This window comes from Paramisgurnus dabryanus, chromosome 22 (genome assembly GCF_030506205.2).
Source record: "Paramisgurnus dabryanus chromosome 22, PD_genome_1.1, whole genome shotgun sequence".
In the NCBI taxonomy this organism is placed as follows: domain Eukaryota; kingdom Metazoa; phylum Chordata; class Actinopteri; order Cypriniformes; family Cobitidae; genus Paramisgurnus; species Paramisgurnus dabryanus.
In genome coordinates this window covers 4,610,594-4,631,551 of record NC_133358.1, presented here as the reverse complement: position 1 = coordinate 4,631,551, position 20,958 = coordinate 4,610,594, and the positions used below count along the sequence as shown (strand labels likewise).

At 38.2% G+C, this 20,958-nt stretch overlaps 1 protein-coding gene across 2 annotated transcripts in view; it reads right to left on the bottom strand.

Moving 5' to 3' along the window:
• dpp6a (dipeptidyl-peptidase 6a) overlaps positions 1-20,958 on the bottom strand; it is a 413,973-nt gene that overhangs the window by 241,039 nt on the left and 151,976 nt on the right. Inside the window, exon 2 of one of the 2 annotated variants that reach the window (XM_065294630.2) lies at positions 19,480-19,786. The exons of the other annotated variant lie outside the window; for it this stretch is intronic. Coding sequence (XP_065150702.2) covers positions 19,480-19,569 — 90 coding nt within the window. The 5' untranslated portion in view covers positions 19,570-19,786. The remainder of the gene's footprint in view (positions 1-19,479; positions 19,787-20,958) is intronic. 2 annotated transcript variants of the gene reach the window in all.

Sequence of the window (20,958 nt, the reverse complement as noted above, 5' to 3'; positions counted from 1 at the left end):
GTAGCTAGTGGAAAGGAGGTGTGATTTGGATACCCACAGAAACAATGTATTTTTAACACACCGTTTGTAGATGTATTAGAACAGAAAAGTCCCATGGCTAAGATATACATATAGATATTAGATATATAGTCATCTATTGTCATGTCTTGTTTACTGGAGGATTTTCTTATTAAATGTCAATTCCCCCAGCTCTATGCGTAAATCTTTCCTGTCACTGTTAAACAGATAGAATCTGCCGGTGCTGCTGCAGCAAAACACAAATACAAAATGTCATTTTAAGATATGAAAATGACAACCGACTGCAGGACAAAAGGAGAAAAAAATGATAAAAACATACTTCCGGAAATGAATTATTTTAAATAATGCACAAATCCTTTTAAGGAGACCATTTCTGTAATGGTCAATTTCTTGAAAATGCATGCCTTTCTGTGCTCAATCTGGGATCGTTTGCATGAAGCATAACTGGTACAAGGCCCTATGACTTTTGCTTTATATTATTATGTTCCCAAAAGCAATGATCTACATCTGAGTTTATAGATGTGTCTGGAGCACACATGCCTCTTTCTCATGTGTGATGAACTGTGCACCAGTTGGAAATATTTTTTCGCAAGGGAATTTTCCGGCATTTTTTTCTGTTCTCTTTCTGTCACACCGAATCTGCCTTTAATTCCTCAAACTTGTTGTGCTGGAGCTCGTACAGTATGCAGTGTCCTTGTGCTTAACCTCAAACACATAAACGAGTGGCTACATATCGTCTCGCAGTAAACACATTCATTCAAAGAACAGCATGCGTAAGCTGCTTACCCAGGTGAAAAAGTACTCTTCCACGGTGTACTTAAAGTGCTCTATTTCCATGCTTTAATTTTGTACTAAATATACAAAAATTTCTTCTGTAGTACTTCTTAAGTACATTTTTAAAGGTCCTGTTCTTCCTGTGTTTTTGAAGCTTTGATTGTGTTTACAGTGCGCAATATAACATGTGTTCATGTTTCACGTGTAAAAAAACGTGGTATTTTTAACATTATTTATCTCTATAGCGCTGTTTTCACTGTCCTAAAAATTGCCTGATGTCTTCCCTGTTCTATGAAGTCCCTCCTTCAGAAATAACGAGTTCTGATTGTGTAGTTTGTTTAGTGTGTTATGTTTCGACAGCAGCTTAGCTTAGCAGAGCCGTTAGGTTAGGTGGCGCCTAACGTATTCCTGTGGGTGGAGTTTAGTCAAACACTCATACTTTGACGTCATTCAAGCAGGAAGTAGAGGGCTGTAGTCCAAACCGGCTGTTCGCTGTAGGCTTTGAAAAGAGACTTCTGTTAAAGAAAATATATCGCCTGGCAGTGAACTTTAAACCTTATCCTTTTGCAGGTATTATTTATGCTCTAACATTTACATTACATACTAACTAAAGTTTGAAAAATTGGATCAGAAAGAACGTGACCTTTAATACAGAGATGGTATGTTAAAGTGCATTTTAGCACATTGATACAGTAATCTTAAAGACACACTATGCAGTTATTTTACCTTAACATAACAGCTTTAAAGTTATTTCGGTGGTAAACAAAGTCATAGTAAGGCGAATCGTCCTCCTGTTGAAGCTCTGGGAGGACGCCGCTACCAAAACCAGCAATGCAAGCTTGAGAGAACCGCCCCTGACAAAATCTCGCGTGAATCATGACTTGCTTTATGGCAACGACGTCACACACGTTAGGCTTGTTCGACTTCATGTGGCGCTGCAAGAACCGACCGCCGGATGACGTCAAAGTACCGCGAGAATGATCCGAGACGGCACTATGATGTCATCCGGCTGTCAGTTCTTGCAGCGCTGCATGAAGTCGATTAAGCCCATAACAACAACTACACGCGCGAATTTGAGATGTGAGGCTAAACGATTTAAAAGTTAAGAAAGCGCTTTCGAAAGCGAGTAGGAAAAGGAAAAGAGAATCTGATCGCGTTAGGAACCGGACAAGAGTCCCACTCGGTCAGGTTTTTACTCGTTGGTGTGAGCTAAAAGACAGCTGATTTGGCAATCTTGTTGATGGACTAGTAAGTAAATCTCTCAATTGTAAACTTGTTTGCGGTCTATGTTGTATGTTGTTGCGCTTGCTTGTAGTATGTCATACGATTATCATGACAACAGTTGTCAATATCTCACATAATTATCAGGACATAAATAAGCCCAGAGGTTGTAAATAGTGTAAACATGCACAATTTGCAAACTATTATGATAAATAGCAATAATCATGTATAGTGACATTATAACGAACAATGTTATGATATAATGCAACATACACAATTAACTTTGTCATGGCATTTTGTAATGTTTAATTGTGATTTAGCTGCAATCATGTTAAAACATTATAAGCTAGCAAACGCGGTATTTTATTATTATATGCACTTTACACTTGGAATAAACTTCTTATTATCCTATTACTATCATCTTTAGTTTAGTAGACTATGCAGTAGCCTAATATTTGTACGAAATTGTGAAACATTACCTGGTCATTACCTTTGGAGTACTAGAGTTGGAAATTACGACAGTTGCAAGTATTCTCCAGCGACTCTAGGGTTCGCTGTTTGACAAAAACGCAGAATTGCATAGAGCGGCTTTAAGAACATCTTAAGAAATACTCAAGAATAAATTTTAGTATGTTAAGTACAAAATTAATGTGTGAAAATAGAGCACTTTAAGTACATTATGGAAGTGTACAACTTTTTCACCTGGGTATGAGTAAAACTAAATATGCATTAGACACGCAAACAATCCACACTGTTGCAGTTTGGCATTGCAAAACGTAGGCAAGTAAACTATGCTATTTTATAAGATCATTCACAAATAAGTCAAAACCAGAATGCACTGCAACAAGATCAATAACTCATCAAAAATGCATTTAAAGATAAATAAATAAAATACTTCATCTATAGAAAGTAGTTTTTTTGGAATCAGTTGTGTTAGTAGTCTTGTGTGTGAGGAGCGCTGTTTGTTAGCTGCTGACCATGTTGTGGGCTTCACATCACAAGCTTGTATGCATGGCCATAAATAAACACCCTAAGCACCAAATCCAAGAAAAAAATGTCTTTGGCAAATTAATTAAACAGAGTTACTTGCCAGCTGGTGCTGAGTAACACCAAATATGCATTAGACATCCAAACATTTGAATCAATTCAACAGCTGCAGTTTGAGCGATGGACTACTGTATCTCTTCAAAAAAATCTTGACATGTACAGTTTAATATTACACAAATATATGTATTTTAATAACATATTTGACATTTTATTTACAAATGATTAAACCAAATAGCGTTTTTGTAACATTTGAATGTCTTGTTTTATCTTAAAACTGAAAGTACAGTGTTCCTCACAGAAGGTCTGCATTTCTTAAACATTTGCAAATAAAATATTTAAATTCAATATTTATTGTTGTTTTACCGTACTTATAAGGTAAATAGTTGTGTAATAAGCAGGATAATATACAGGCAGAAGGTTGTTATTGCAATATTTCCGCCATAACAACCTGCTGCACTTACTTGAATAAAAGGTTCTTTGTAGCACCAGAAATTATCCTTGTATGTATTTTTTATAGATCCTTTATTTGGAGAAATTATAAAAAATTAAGAGGAAAAATGCCCCAGAAACACAATTCAAAATCCCAGAGGTCACAGGACCAAATGCAGGGAGATATGCCTGTATGGAAACTAGAAACACATCAGAGGACGATGAAATAAGCATGTGGCAGAGGAAAATGGGTCAACCCAGCATGAGCAGGCTGGAAAATTGCCGTCAGTTCAGCAGTACACCAATAAGTCACACCATCACCTCTAACAAGCATGAGTGAGGTGAGCTCTACGGTCCACTGGCTTCAATGAGGTTACAGAGGCCACCATTAAGAATGCATCAGGCACACGTACACAAGATGCAGGAAAGAGGCAGTCAGTCTGTTGGCATCTGTTCAAATGTGCCCTGAACTAAATTCTCTGCTCATATGTAACCATATGAGCAAAGTCGGAACATGGTGGAATAATCCAACTTAAGCCCCGAAAAATAATGGATTCATTGTTAAAAGATTATTTCTTTAAATTGATGCTTTACGTTTGATACAACTTATGTTCTAAGTTTTCATAAACAAAATGTAATCTAACTGAAAATCACTGTACAATTATTTACATTACATCTACAATGGGATATGTTTCATCACTTTCATAGGAATTCGTTCATGCAAAAATGTGCACTATGTGACTATTTGAACATCTACTTCTACACTACAGAAATATCCCTATTGTTTTTATACCATGGTATATCATATACAATTGGTACCCTCATGTATCTTTGGGTTATAACTAGGCACTCTTTGGTACCAATATGCATCTCGTAGTTTCTAATATGAACTCTTTAGGTACAAAGGTGTACTTTTTGAAAAGGTACCACCCAATGACAGCTAGGGACCATTTTTTTTTCAGTAAACTGTATAATTCTAAATTCTTATGGGGGTAGTTTCCCAGACTGGGTTTAGATAAATCTAGGACTAGGCCTTAGTTAGACATCGTTTTTACAGACATACATTACAAAAAAACAATATTCAAACATGCATTTAAGTCAATGATAAACCCTGATCGAGAACCCCCCCCCCCCCCCGTCATCCTTTCATACAAACAGTGTAGTTCAAACATAGCCAAAATAATTTTCTGTAGTAAATACAGAATGTCACAGATACTGTCTACAGTTTAAGGTCTTCCAAACCTGGAGGATTCCTTTAAACATACAGTAGCTTTAACATTTTTGCTTCTTAGCATAGGATTGTACATACAGTAAAATATGTAATTTTTGCCATTCCCCCTTAAATCCTACACTCTAAAAAATGTTGGGTTGTTTTAACCTAGGGCTGGGTAACTATTGAACAGAACACATTTCTGGGTTAAAATGACCCAAATAATGGGTTGTTTTTACCCAACTGCTGGGTTATTGTTATGTTGAAATAACCCAGCAGTTGGGTTAAAACAACCCATTATTTGGGTCATTTTAACCCAGAAATGGTTTCTGTCCAATAGTTTTTAGAGTGTACACATTTCTGTTTCTCTGACTGCTTCCAAAATAATACACATAAGGAAGAGTGACATCTCCCTCCAGGTTAACTTAGCCGACTAAAAACATGTAAGCAATCCGAAATCCTACCAGAAAATATTAAAACACCTCCACGACATACTCAATGGTAAACCAAAAAACATCAGCTGTCTGTTTCTGCCTGACTCTGCTAAAAGCTTTAGTATTGTGCCAGAGAGGAACTTCAAGCCCCAATTTTATCAAACATGCATTTTAAAGTCCAGATATGCGTCCGCCTGGGTATATTCTTTTGTACATGAAGAGTTGGGATATTAAAGGTGAGATTGCTGGTGGGAAAGACTCTGAAGAGAATGAAATAAAATAACTCATTAAAACGCTTCGTCTCGTAAGGCTTCAGATAAGCAGAGGGATAAGTGTGTGGAATTCACGGAGACGAATCAAAAGAAGCCTGTCTCTGCAATTCATTATCAAGCACGCCTTCTCCATTCGCCTTGCGCTGCTTTATCAGAAACCGCACAGATCTGAGAGCGAGAGTTTATAATTGAGCTCCAATTTGAATGGCATTAACAACTTTAAAAATGTGGATGAAACATCAGACATGGGCATGGCATTTATCTGCATCTTCAAACGTATTCAAATCCATTTGTTTTTTGAATACATGTGATCAACACTAGATGTACTGTAAATAAGGTAACATTTTGTGTTCAGATTTAGACCAGATTCATGGATTTCATGGATATCAAAATTCTAAAGGCAGTTAACAAACAATAATATTTGTTAAAAATGTGTGACACAAGAGTTAACCGAGACCATTCCTCCATACAAAAACTCTCCAGATCCATTGAATTCTTAGAGACTCTCTTCAGGTCACCCCACAGGTTTTTTTATGGGAATCATGGGATGGCCATGGCAGGATCTTGATTTTTTTCAGTCCCTGATGCTATGTATCCTTATAAGATGTCCAGGTGCTCTGTAAAAACAGCCCCAAAAAACAAATAAAGGCACACCATCATATTTAACCATGAACACTGGATACTTTTCCATATGGCTACCTCTCTGTATGTTTTCAACCCAGAAAGCTTATTTTTAGTTTCATCTGACCATAAAACCCAATCCCATTTAAAGTTCCAGTTGTGTCTGGCAAATTGAAAAAGTTTGAATCTGTTTTTGGATGAGAGTAAAAGCTTTTACTTAAAACCCTTCCAAACAGCTAGTGGTAATGTGGGTGACTTCGAATTGTAGTTTTGGTGACTTTCAGACTTTTCAGTCTCCAGCTGTGATAGTGGAGATTTGTGGCCACTCAGATCACAGTGTTTTAAGAAAGTACAAACACGCATCAATTTCCATGCAGATTCATAACTCCATATAAATAACATATCTCCATTGTACTAAAGCTTCTTAATTATTGATGTGAAAGTGGGCAAGTTCTGCTATTTTTATAGCCTCTTCAAAAAAAAAAAAAATTCTCAAAAGCCCCCCCCATTAAACTTTAGGCAGGTGCACTATCATCTTCACCAATAAAAAACAAGAAAAGACAAACTACCACTGCTGCTCCCCAAAGTTATAGCCTTAAGCTTAAAAAACCTTTTGCTGTACCTCACAGCTATTTAAGTTGGATAATTGTGATGAATGACTGAAGGATTTTAGCCACATAGTTTAAATTATTTTTGTTTTACCCTGCCAACAACCGACAACATTTCTGTCAAATTCTTAATAAAAATTATGTTTTTATTTGCATTTATTTACTGAAAATTTAAATGGGAAAAAATGTAAAAATACTACAAAAAAGACGCAGTGTTTTCCGATCTACAATACTGCACAGATAATTAATTTACAAATTAATTTCTCAACGACAAAATACTAATGTTTTTGCATGTATTTTAGGAAAAATTATGACTGAAAATCTGAAAGGAAGTCTATTACAGTTTTTCCAGTCGCTAACAATCGTTTGTCCAATCAGTTGTCACATTTTCAAAACTCTAAACACAATTAGCACAGCATCGGTCTTTTGTGGCCATACAATTCATTCATTTCATGTCGTTTTCACACAATATGCAGTCAGTAAACACATTTCCACAATGCTTACATTTTCTTAACAGACAAGCTATACCTCCCACCAAAATTATGGATTGTTTTTGTAGTATTTACAAATGTTAACACACAACATCCCACAATAGCAAAAGCAATATTCCAAACCATAGATACAGTATAAAAACCTTTATGTTGGGTAAATTGGGCCAACTACAGCTGATTCCAGTCTGGCTTAGGTTATTTTTTTCTATCACATTGATACTTATACAGTAAAAGGAGGACTTTGAGGAGTGATGTTTTTGAAAACAGAAACCGACAAACACAGTAATGTCTGGACGAGGAAGCGTAAAAGCAAGGGGCACATTGAGAAGAGCAGGCCCAGTGAGATGTGCAGTGAGAGATGCAGGTGCAGAGAGATGCAGGTGCAGTGAGAGGCGCAGTGAGAGGTGCAGTGAGAGATGCAGTGAGAGATGCAGGTGCAGTGAGAGATGCAGGTGCAGTGAGAGGAGCAGTGAGAGATGCAGGTGCAGTGAGAGGAGCAGTGAGAGATGCAGTGAGAGATGCAGGTGCAGTGAGAGGAGCAGTGAGAGATGCAGGAGCAGTGAGAGATGCAGTGAGAGGTGCAGGAGCAGTGAGAGATGCAGTGAGAGGTGCAGCAGCAGTGAGAGATGCAGTGAGAGGTGCAGGAGCAGTGAGAGGAGCAGGGCCAGGGAGAAGAGCAGTGGGCAATGTAGAGGTGTAAGAATGCATGGCGGTGGCATTCCAAGGGCTGCAAGAACAGTAGTCAGTGATGAAATTCGCTGATTTCAGTAAGAGAGGCTGGTGAAAGAGTGCAGCCCAATTTGAGGCGGTCAACGGTTGCCTCCATTTTATGCACCTTTCAACAAACCAACTGGTAAGTGTTGCATTTTACATGGATTGTTTCTATTCTCACTTGACATGTCAATAAGGTCATACAGTAATGCATATGTAAAAAATTTTGTCCCTCTAAAGAATGCAACATCTTCCAATCTCTAGGGGAAGAGGAAAGCTCCTCAAAAACAACAAGATCAATACTTTAAAACTTTTTCTGTTCTATCATATTGTGTTTCTACTTTACCTCCTGTAGTCAAGAGTAAGGGGAAAAACTGCTTTTTACTAGATTGCTTTTGAATTGTGAACATTGCTGTACATGTGGACACACAGTTCCCAACCAAGACATTTAGTGCAAAAACTGTGAATTGCATGTTTTGCATGCAAATACCTGTAAAACTGAAACATAAAAGTCTATGCCGTTTTTTGTAATGTCAACAATAGCCAGTATTCGGAAACCTGTTGTACTTTAATTGATTGCATGTGTTTTTGAGAAGAAAGTTATGCATTTGGCCAATTGTGTTTTGTAGGTGGAAGTCTGTGTTAAGTGTTTAGAAAAAGTATCTGAAGTATGGGTACGCGCTTGTTAGCGATTAAAAAAAACTGTAATATACAGAAAATTACAAAATATCTTCATGATGATCCAAGATGACACAGATCATCAAAAGCATCTGTTTTGTGTCGCTGATGTAGTGAATGCTGTCTACAGTCACTGCCGTCACAGGAGATGCATTTAAGGTGCATGTAACTACCAGTTGTAATCATCAATGTGTTTTGGCTGAAAACAGGTGTATGGATCAGCTGGGACAGATGTTAATACCAGGTGTAAACAGGATCTTTGATTTCTCCCGCAGACTCCAGACACAGGTGCCCGCAAGTACCGCATCTCACCAATTCACTGAGCCAAATTAACTGTCTGCTCAGTAATAGCTGATGGGTGAAAATGCATTGCTGCCCACTGATGAACACCTCAAACAAACACGAAAACAAAACCCTCCACAAAGTGCACTTAACTGGGCCCCTGTAGACAGCACTACCAAGTTTGCCATGTAATTGCAGACAAGGCAGCTAACTGAGAGAAGAAATAGGGTAGGGAGAGACTGAATAAATTTGAGATAAAAATGAAAGAGGAAGGTAAGTGTGTGGCGAGTGAGACAGGAGGTAGTTTTGGGGCGGGAGATGTGTGTGCAGGTAAATTTGCGCTGATGGTAATTGCCGTACATCTGTCTGATTTAGCTGTGAAATGGCCCGCCGTGTCCCGCAGCAGGGAGGGCTGAGAGCCGACTGAAGCTAATGGAACATTACTGTGATTGCATCGAGCTGTCCTGTCTCAGAACTCCACGAGAGCACGGGCGCATGGCCAGATGCTAGAGCGCTTGACCTTTGCCGACTTCTCTGTAAGTCGCGAACTCCAGAAGATGTCCAATTGCCACAGAACACGGCGGATAATTTATTCTATTTGGGAGTTAATATGCCATGCAACAAACATTTATGCTGACAGTCAAGAGGGGTTAAACTGATTAAATGTAGAGGACTCGAAATGCAATTTGACCTCCACTTACAGTAGACAATCTTTATTTAAAGTGGACTTAATGTGCCATGCTGTAAACATCCTTTATAGATAAGGCAACCCCAGAATGCAATTTCGTAAATATTGAAAAATACTTACCAAGGGTGACAATATTGGTGGAGTTCACTTACACTCGAAAACATGCTAGGTTTATTATCAACTCAGCATTGGGTCAAAAGGTCTGTAATTTAACCTGATTTTTTTCAGCTGAAAATGTGGATTGTTTAAATTCATTGTTGGGTCAAATATAAAAGTTGTCTTTTTTAACCCAACAGCTAGGTGTATCCCTATTTGACCTAACACTGGGTTGAAAATAAACCAGCATTGAGTTTGCTGCAGTGGTAAAGCATTTTAGATTCATTTGTTTCTAAAGTCATTAACCCTTGTAATGTTAACAAAAATTGTTTTCCATGCAATAGTTCCTTAATTTACTTTTGTGTCTCAAATTAAATGCTGTGATTGGATTTCTTGTGTAATTTTGATTATATTAATTGAAAAATACTTCTGATAGCAGACTGATGGAATATAAAGCAGCCAAATTTTTTGCCACGCAAAATACAATTGCCTACAATTGCCAAGGGATGTTGATGTCAGACCAAATTTTTAGAGCCATTCATTTTGATGACAGATGATGAAGACAAACAAATTTATCTTTGGAACAATGTGCATTGATAAACTGTGCACAAAAAACAGAAACTTGCTTAATTAAGTTAATCTGGGTCAAACCTTTTAATGACGTTCTTTATAACACCATTTCAGTATAGTAAAAGCAAGTACTGTATAACTATAAGTGTGTCTGTAAGTCTGGCTTCTATAAGAGCACACTCAATTAATTAATTATTTTTTTACACATCATTTTGTGTTAAGCTTTTAACACATTATGTGTTGATTTTGTTTTAAAAGTAACACAAAATATGTTGTTTCAATTATAACATATAGATGGGTGGATTTAGGGCCCTATTTTAACGATCTAAGCGCATTGTCTAAAGTGCACGCCGCACGGTCTAAATAGGCGTGTCCGATTCCACTTTTGTTAGGGATGCACCGAATCCAGATTTTTTAGGTTCGGCCGAATCCCGAATCCACCGTTTAAGATTCGGCCGAAACCGAATACCGAATCCTACTCGCATCCTTATTCCATTAACACAGTAAAACACATTAATGAAGTAAACAACGTCCACAGCATGTATTTTTCATTTTATTTAATTTTAACTGTACATTATGCCAGGATGACAAGTTGGAAAAACTATTTTGACAATTACCATAAGCCTATGCATTAGGGTTGTGCCGATAGACGATAGTATCGTGTATCGACGATCTTCAGACATATCGGCAATGGCAGGCTTTCATGGCGATAGTCATGACGATAGTTGGCGAATGGTTATTATTATTATTATTATCATCATAGTTTTATATTAACACCCACAATTCATGCTTTTCCTCACATGAGGGTTTGTGGGCTTCACTTTACGTGGAGAGCTTGTAAAGAGAGAATTCCTTCTTGCACGTACCTGCACTTAATGCGCGCGTCTTGGTCTCCTTCTTCCAGTAAATCCAGCGCGCCCCGTCATTAGCAGCTGCGCTTCTCTCTGTCACACGTGCACGCACTCTCGCGTCTGTCCGAAGTCTAAACATAAACTAAAGTAGTAATCCTTATGTATTTGTTCAGTTTAATGCGTTTCATGCGAGCTGAGGCAAACTTTACTTTTTGTTTAAAATATGACCCGCTGCATATTAGCGCCTCTCTCTCTCACTCTCGCGTACGTGCTGAAAGCTGCGCTCTGTCCGAAGTCAGATCACTAGGTATTAATCCTGTTTATGATATGCATTTCAAGGAGTTGTAGCAACACGTCCCTCGTGTTTAATATATGATTGTGTTTAAGATATGATCGCGTTCCGCTGGACCGATGCGTTTAAAAAGGCACCTCATGAGAGCACCACTGCTTCACACGTGCAGTCTTCTGCAACAGCACTAAACCAATGCATTGAATTGTTTGTATGTGCGCGCACGTGTGTGTGTGTGTGCACGCGCGCAGATGCATGTTTTTACAGTTAAGTAATCATGATAGGGTTTTAATGACGCGCTCGCATTAATGGCATCAGGTTTAAGAAGGTTGCGGTCATGACGCTGTTGCTCTTGTTTTTTTTGTCCACCCATCAAGTGACTTGTTATGAGTAAAAAATTAACAAATAAAAAAATGAGTAAACGTCTGCCCCGCCCCCCGATAATATCGTGTATCGCCGATCTCACATGCTGACGATAGGATGATCTGAAAATAGGGCATATCGCCCAACACTACTATGCATAATGAAAGCGATGCGTTGCGACACGCTCGTTTTTACAATAAGCAAGCAGCTCCGCGCTGAAAACTATATTTAACTTTGAGTGAGAAGCTCCGCTCGTCAATGTCAGGTTTCACACGGCCGTCCAATTACAGTGGAGGAGGGGCGGGAGATTACCACAGCAACCAACCGGCTCACAGCTGAAGCATCACAGCTACCAAGCGCTCGGCTGAAAAACAGCTGGAATTTGGCGTCCTCAAGGCGTTTTCAGCCGTGTTTAAAAGTTTTGGTGTGTCCACCCCCCAAGGCTCACCGAAAGAAAAAGCTAATCTCCACGTCAGCACCCGATGTGTGTAATCAACGGCCGCGTGACGTCGACCTGCGTAGCGCAAGCCTAGGGTTCGGTTCGGTGAAAAAAAAATCTAGGATTCGGCCGAATCCGAACCCCGTCAAAAAGCCCAGTATTCGGCCGAATCCGAATCCTGGATTCGGTGCATCCCTAAATTTAACGACAAGAAAAATGGTTTGTGCGCCAAGCGCATGGTCGAAAAGGGTTTGTTCATATTCTCCTAATGAGTAATGGGTGTGTTTTGAGCCTAACGTCCAATAAAACCAATGAGAGTCATCTCTCATCCCCTTTAAAAGCAAGTTGTGCTGGTGCTATGTCTAATTCCTATTTAGATGACAGACTTTGTAAACTGAAAAACTAAGTGGAGGAAAAAGACCACCAGATGAATGTTAAATAATTATGTGTGTTTTATTAAAACCTTTAAAAGCCATTTTCTTTTAGTCATGGAAGTAAAACTAGCAGGCTTTTAATTGCTGTAAATGTATTAATATCCGACATAATCATTGTAATCTTATAAAATATTTTGCAAATATGCAAGAAAAGGTTTGACTCTAGAAATACAAACAAGAGATAAAGAATTTACAAATGTGTGGAGAGCCAAAGGGTTTCAGCATTTGGACAGCGCCATGGAATTTTTAAAAAGCATTACTTAAAAAATGTTCTCATCTCACCAAATCCACAAGTACAAAGTCATCATATACAATAAATCCATGGGAAAGCATTTAAAAAACATTTAAAAACAGATGCATTTGTTTAAAGCACAGCATTTGTTTACTTACCAGGCTACAGCAAAATATGAAGCAGCTCTTTACCCCTTCTAACGTCTCATAATCAGTCCTCATTTATGTCCAAGAGACTCAATAATAATTTTAATCCTTTAATTTTTCATATTTAAAAACATTTTTGTGCTGCTGTGCATCCATGTGTGTGATAAGCAAACCCGCGTTGTCGTCCTGTTTATAGGCTCATATTACTAACACGCTCTTTAAATAACAAAAAACATATTGCGCCATTGACAGTAGACCAGGTTTTTCTTGGTCAATAGCGTAGTCTATTTTAGTTGCCTCAAAATAGCAATGCGCCAACAATGCGCCTGAACACACCTTGTTTTCAGACCAGAACGCCCATGGGGGCAACATTGGGCGCAAATGCATTTGCTATTTAAACAACGTGGCGCTAAACGTGAAAATTATAATTGCGCTGGGTTGAAACTAGCAAAAGACACTTTTGCATTGGGCTGGGTGTATGATAGGGCCCTTAGTGTGTTGTCCCAGAATCAACACTAATGTGCAAGATGGAGGAATTAGTCAATGCATTTAAAAACAATGCTTATATTTAGTGGTCAACCGTTTTTTTTTTTTTTTTTTTTTTTTTGATGACCAATGCCAATATTAAGAAAGCAATGTGGCTGATTGTCCGATATAGGGCAAATATTTAAAATATGTCATTATAGCATCTGAGAAACATACAAACAATTAGTGAAACTAAATAAACATTTATTTAAAAAAAAAGATTTGTGTCTGTTCTTCTGTTTTGTCTTTGTAAAAGCAATACAAAAACACAACAAATGTTACACAAGTGATTTATTGGCTTAGATAGAGGCATGTAGCATTAAAACAAAATGATGTCTTGTCCTCCTCAAACACATACACAGCTTTCTTGATGGGCTATGAGTGACGCTGGTTATTGAGTGCGGGCAAACCGACAACAACGCCCATATCTGAAAAAGAGCCGGATGTGGGATTTGTCACTGTTTGTGAGGTAAATTTGTTACCGCTGGTGACACGTCACGAAATGTTTGAGTGAGACTTTGCTGCATCCCGTACTTGGAGTGTTACACACAACACAATGTCACGTTTAAAAAAGAATGATGATTAGTTATCTCACTGTCTGTTAGACACTGAATGTGTGTTTGACTTCGTGTGGCACTGCATGAACCGGTCGGCGTGTAGCACAGGACTTCAAAGTGATTTAAAAGCATATGAAGCAGTTTACTCTCGGGTTGCTTTTGCGTTGCTTTGGTGTCGTGCGCTAAGTGGTCTGTGGGTCACTGCGTGGGCTCGAGTGTATTCATCTTGGAAAAAAATGCTAATGTGCTAACGTGATCTCACTGGAAATCTATCGGCCATATAGAAAGATTTATTGACCGATGCAGATTATAAAAAAGTTCAAATATTGGCCTATAATTTGGCCTCAGCCTCATATCGCTTGACCACTACTTATATTTGGACCTTTTATTAACATTGTGTGTGTGTGTGTGTGTGTACAGTATGTAAAATACTAAGTAATCAAGAAACCACCACTATCAGCAAAAGGCAGCTGTGAAGACAACAGGCCGATGGCAAGAGAGTTCTCCGTCTCCACTCGTCTGTGTGTTTTCTATAAACCTCAAATTACAGCAAATCAGGCCCATAGGGCAAACCTAACACAGAGCCACTGCTGCTTGTCTTAAATCCAGATGAAAACATAACAGGCTGAATATTAAATCTGTCTCTACCTCTTCCTGTGGGATTTAATACATTGCGTTTTCAGAGCAGATCAGTTTTGATATCGTCACCCATCCTGGCACGCAACTCACTTCACAAACACACACACGCACAATGGTGGGTAAAGATAAGGCCAGAAACATACCCATTAAAGCATGCAAATGCTGCCTTTTTGTACTCTGGTTATTATGTAGGTAGCCACAAGCATATCACTATTTTACTCCGGTAACTTGCTCAGGAAGATTCTCTGTAAAAATGCCAAGAATGCACATACTTGTATTGAGTTATGAAACATCTAAGAATTAAACAATGCACTAAATAAAGCTTGCAAAGCTATAAGGACTTACAGAGAATGTTTTGAGATTTGAAAACATTTCTTCACCAAGTACAATGTGACACATTTGGCTGTCCACACTGTCTGTGAAATGCTGCATGATGTTAACCCTTTAACTGTCAACACTAGCCAATCACAGCATATCTGATATTTTTAAAGCATAGCAGGGTTCAATTAAATTTCACTGTGGGAGGAGCTACCTAGCAGGAAAAACGTATGGTATGCTGCATTCCAGACAACTTAGATTACACAGATTTTTATTCTCCACCTCAAACTCGGGAGTAAACATTTGTAAAGGCAAACAAAGTCAGCATCCGACCTCTAAAATTGATCAACCCTGACCTCAGTGAGATGCATCATTTGACATTATGGACAAGATGTCGGCTAGCTCTTCGCAACCTAATGTAAAATTTAAACAAACATTTAACAGAAGACTAAAGGCCAAAATTGGTACAACAATTTCTCGGCTTCGCATGGTGATTGACTCGGAGGTGGGACATTTAAACTGTGATGTAAAATGCAGCATAAGTGCTTAAAGAGATAGTTCACCCAAAAATGAAAATTCTGTTAGCATTTTCTTACTCTCATTTTATTACAAACCTGTATAAATTGAGCCCCATTCATTTCCCTAGTAGAAACAAAGAATACTATGGCAGGGGCGCCGTTAGGGGGGGTTCAGAGTATGCAAGGCATATGGGCCCAAGAGTACGCTAGGGGGCCTCACCGTCTTCACTTTTCCGTTTTTTTTTTGTACATGTTTAATTATTAACACTGTAGTAAAATGTAAAGTAAATTAATATTAAACTACTGTGAATGACTTTGTGTTAAGTAAAATTGAGACACTTTTAAAAAACAGCGTGCAAGCATGACCTAGTAGATGCAATTACATATTAGGCAACATTTTGGTTTGGGATCAGTTTGGTGGGTTTGCTATGCAAAGTTACCACAAATAGTCGACAGCCCTACAGTTTGGCATTTCAAGGTAAGATCTCACATGCCACTAAAAAGCGTTCATGCTGATCCATAAACTGTATGTTTCATGAAAAATATTTGTGTTAATTCAAAAGAACAGCAAGAGCTTTATTTAAGGAAATAGCATAGCGACTGTTGCAACTATTGCATTTCTAAGACGGACAATAACTTAATAGGCGTAGTTAAAAATATTATTTTCTAAATAAACATGAAATAGGAGAATTGTCTAAGCCATAATTGAGTAAAATTTTAAATGACTAAGAGCTGGTTTTAATGTGACAGCGCATCATTTTCAAAGTGAAAGTGATTCATTTTTATGCAGGTTTGCAACGGAGGTTTTGCCCAAAATAGTAAACTTAGTGCAGCTATTATAAACGCTTTATCAGATTGTTTTTAACATATCTTAATAGAGAATGTCTGTTTTATTTATGTTTGAGTATTGTTGTGTTTAAATATTGTTGTAATGTTGTTAATGTTTTGTTTTAATTTAATTCGATTATTAAGACTCTAATTTGAAACACCATATATTTGGCGTTGTAACGATTGAATGCTAATATGACGGTACAAATGAAGTGGGTCATAAGACATAATTTTCGACTTTAAATTAAGTTTTGTTTGCTTCAAATGTTGATGAAAATGAATTTTGTTTAATATAATTTGTCTCTTAATTTTAATCAATGTTTTGTTGATAAGTGTTGTGAATATTAAAGAAAAAGAACATTAAAAAGAACACCATACATCTTATTACGTAACAAATATTAACTACTGCAATATAGCCTACTACCCAATGCCAAAACATGCAGTATTATCTTTGTAATGATAGTTGTTGTTGGATGTGCAAGTCATATTAGGGGGTATATGACTTTAATCACTTTTCAAAAAAAGCCTTCAGTGCCCGGAAATTAAATTTGCATGCTCCCAGAAAATGCTCATCTTAAAATATACAAATATACAATATATTAAATGAAAGAACAGACCCTCTTCTTAAAAAAAAACGTTCATCCTACCTTCATCAGTTCTCTTTTTATCACCTCTCAAATATGGGTAGGTTTCTTCAAAAGCACCAAATTTTTAGCAAAAGCTGAGATAATTCCATTTTTGTAAATGACTTTTGATAGACATCAGATGTAGATCCACAAAATGGACATACAGCTGTTTGCCCTAGAGTGTTACTTCCGGGTTTTATACGTTGCGGAAGTGTGCCACCTGGTGGATAATAGTGGTGTTGCGGATTGACGCGATTACTCGTCAATGGCGGGGAAAGAGTTAAAGCCCAGGTGCTCAAAAATATTCTGCGTGCCAGGGAGCGGGAACAACACACTCGCTTTCTAGTGCAAGAAAATGTCAGAGGCGCACATATTACAAGCTCAGGTGCAAGGATGAGTCCATGCTGTGCGCGTTACAAGCCCTCTCATGCAAAGTGAATCCCACAAACTTTTTTATGCGAGAAAAAACAAGCAATGCGCATGTTAATGTGAAACTATGATGATGATAATATTAATTTAAAACTAAAATAGGCAAACAAGCCAACTATTGTCATGAAGGCTCGCTATCGGTCATATGTCTGACCATCGTCGATAGTATCATCAATCGGCACAACCCTAAAGGAAGTGAATGGGGCTAATGAATTATCCCTTTAACTAAGCAACCAATCGCTGCTGGTAAGGGTACAGTGTAAGCCTGCAACTGAGGAAAAAGAGCCATGAGTTCACACAGGACTTGCAATGCGTGTCATCTCTCAGTAATATCATATTCATTTAGATCCACAGAATAAAAACACAGCTCATTTTCTGTCTGCAACTAAAAAGGAGCTCCAATTAACACAACGTTCTTTGGGTCTTAAAAGCGTACAGAGAAAGAATGGCCCTGATTGTTCAGACGATGACAACTTCTGACTCATGCAATTACAAAACCAACATTAAACATCTGCAGACGGCAATCAGGAAAATTAGCCTCTCTGCAATTAAAGTGGATGTAGAAGACAGCGTGACAGTCTGATGAGATGAAATTCAGTCTATTCCTCAGTTTCTTTTCCTGCTACTTTATCCACTCCATCTGTGGAGTTACTTTGCTTAGTAACTCTGCAATAAATTGCAGGTAAATGCAGACATATAACAAAAACAGGTGACCATAAGGAACACAATGGATGGGAAGCAAAATACATGCAGCTCTTTCCAATCAGAAATCTACGTTCGTTCAGGTGGTTGTGCGCTTAAATCTGCAATTCCCTAAAGGAAACTCAGTACATCAAGCAAACTGAATATTGAGCTGTTGTGTGCTTGTATCTGTATCTCTAATCTAACAAATGTAGCCTAAATCACACATTTTTCTCTCTAAACTCTCTATTTCTGTAAGATTAGATGTGACATATCAGATCCCTTGAGATTTGAGTATATGAATAACAGTGGCCCACCATATCCAGAATGCCTATGTGCAACTCTAGGAACGAGGCCAAGATACAAACAACTACCACGCACAGACGATGTTGGCTGAGGTGGTAAATTCAGCAGCACCAAAGCCCATCAGTCGGTATCCTGACACCCCCAACAACAAGTCTGATCTTCCCAAGTGATATACCAGCATGGCAAATTTCTTCGTAATGAATGTTTCTTCTCACATCAGGGGTCAGACAGCATGCAAGCTCTACACGTCCTATACGACACCCTTCTGCTGAGACATCAGAGCACAACATCCAAACCAGTCAAAGAGGCAAATTCTTCAAAGAAAGATGGATAATTGGATTTAAAGTCTCCTACATTGATTAGTTTCTTTTCAAGCAAGAGTCATACAACCCCTCTTCTGTTCATGTGAATGAAATGATCTTTAAAATCCAGGCGGCAGCTCTCTGAAGATACAAGATTGATTTAAAAGAAATGGTTCAAAAACAAAGAGATGAAACAACTGGAATGCTTTAGATTTCAGAGATAAAGAGGTCTTAAAAGTCTTTTAATACGATTGCGTCAACACTATGCATTCTTAACTTCCTATTAAAACCTTGACGCACAATTTAAGACTCTGGATAGCAAAGCATCTGCTAAATGCCGACATGATAAATGACATTTTTTTTAAGTGTGTATTTTTAAACACTGCTAAATTTATTTTTACATAGAACTACTAGAATACATACTGTATGTTCATGTGGACAAATTTAATTTCCAACATGCATTACGGTAAACTGTAAGTTAAGTTAAAAACAAGTTCATGTTGCAAATTGAAAGGGTGAACTTAAGAGAATGTTACTATAGTATGAGGTTGTTACGCTAACCTGGGTGATTACTTGGGTGTTGTTAAGTTAATCTGAATGACTTTCACTGCATTGCTAGCATATTCTTCTTTCCAGCCCAAGTCAAAGAAGACCAGCTTAACGAGTGATTATAGCGACTATGATACATTAGCCATATGCAGGGACTAGAATATGGCTTAGAAAAGTGATAACACTTCTCAACAAGCCAAATAATATTAGATATTCTGTAATACATTAAACAGATGTCCAGATGGTTTGTTCTCGCTGCCACACAGGTACCCAGACTACACATGTACAGATCTTTACCTCGTCACTGACAGCATCATGCGGGAGAGCAGAGCATCTGTTATCATCACAGAAAAGCTTGAGCCAGGCACATCTGCTTATCAGCACCATATCGTTCCCTTATCCTCAAGCAGCCATGAAGACCTTATCATCAGTTCTACCTCATCAACAGCACCACACAGCTGTCTGACTACTGGTAATTCTGCCCTTATCAGTTTGTTGAGTCAGTGGTTCCAGCGTTTCTGCCCCAACTCCGCCTCACCACACCTCGTTCCCCACTGTGTACAGGCCAAGCACGCTCCGTTTGAATGCACAATCAAACCATTTCCTGTAAGAACACAAAGAACACTGCTGTCATAGTTGATGATATCTGTTCAAAATTGGTTTCAGACTTCAGTAGCATTGGGCAATTATGGTATCTTCATTTAACAGGTGCCTTTAACAGAATATAAAAGCAGGGTGACATTCAGGAAAAGCCTTTAATGTTGGTTACGTTCAGAGGAGAGGATTACCGCACCATAGCCTACATCTTATTATGTCTACAAATGTTCCTTATGCATATAATACTTGTATGAACTACTGCAAAAATAAGCAAAACTGTTGGAGAGCCAGCAGGCTACAGTTTTGAAAGCAGTTAAAGCTCAGTCAAAAACCTGCTGTTAATTAGAAATACTCTGTATTCAAAGTGGGGTTTAAAGCTATTTCATGCATACTGGCTTATTAACACAGTTTAAGAGTTGTAATGATCATGCTAAACATAAGCAAAGTGTTGAGCGTGTGACTATTTCTGGGCCAATCCCACGGCTCCTCGTTTTTTTTTTCAAACATCGGTACCCTTTACATCAGTGTCCCCATATTCCTTTTATGGGCACTTCCTCCGGAAAAGCATACTAACACGTCAATCAGAGTGAGAGCGAGAATGACAAGGATGCTCATTAGCATTGTTGTTCCTTCGAGTAGAAGTCACAGGCATCACTTCATGCGCCAGCCACTGTCTGTGTTATGTTGGAAATTGGCATGTAAGTGCATATAATGTAAATGAAATGAACATGTAGTGAATCATAAGTTATCCAGAGATAGTGGGATGATGTTTTGTGTTTTGCTTGCTCGTGACTCGCTCATCCCGCTGGACACCTCCTGGATTTCATGCGTTTCCGGAAACATTCGCTAGAGCTGATCTGTCTTTTATAAATCTGATAAAAATAAAGACTCTTTGGCGATATGAAGGATGTAATACTACTCTACAGGTACTCAAGATTAACAAAAGTAGGAGGTTGCTCGGACAGGGCTTATCCTAGTCCCAGACTTAAATGAGAAAGAGTTGGCTTAATTTAGAAACACCTTTCACTGACAGATCTCATATATCAGTGCCATTGTTTTTTGTCTTAAGATGTACATCAGTATTGTTTGTATTGTAAAGTTTGTTTGTAAAAACTTTTTAATGTCCTAATATAAGCAAGTCCTAATCCTAGATTAATCTAAACCCTGTCCAGGAAACTG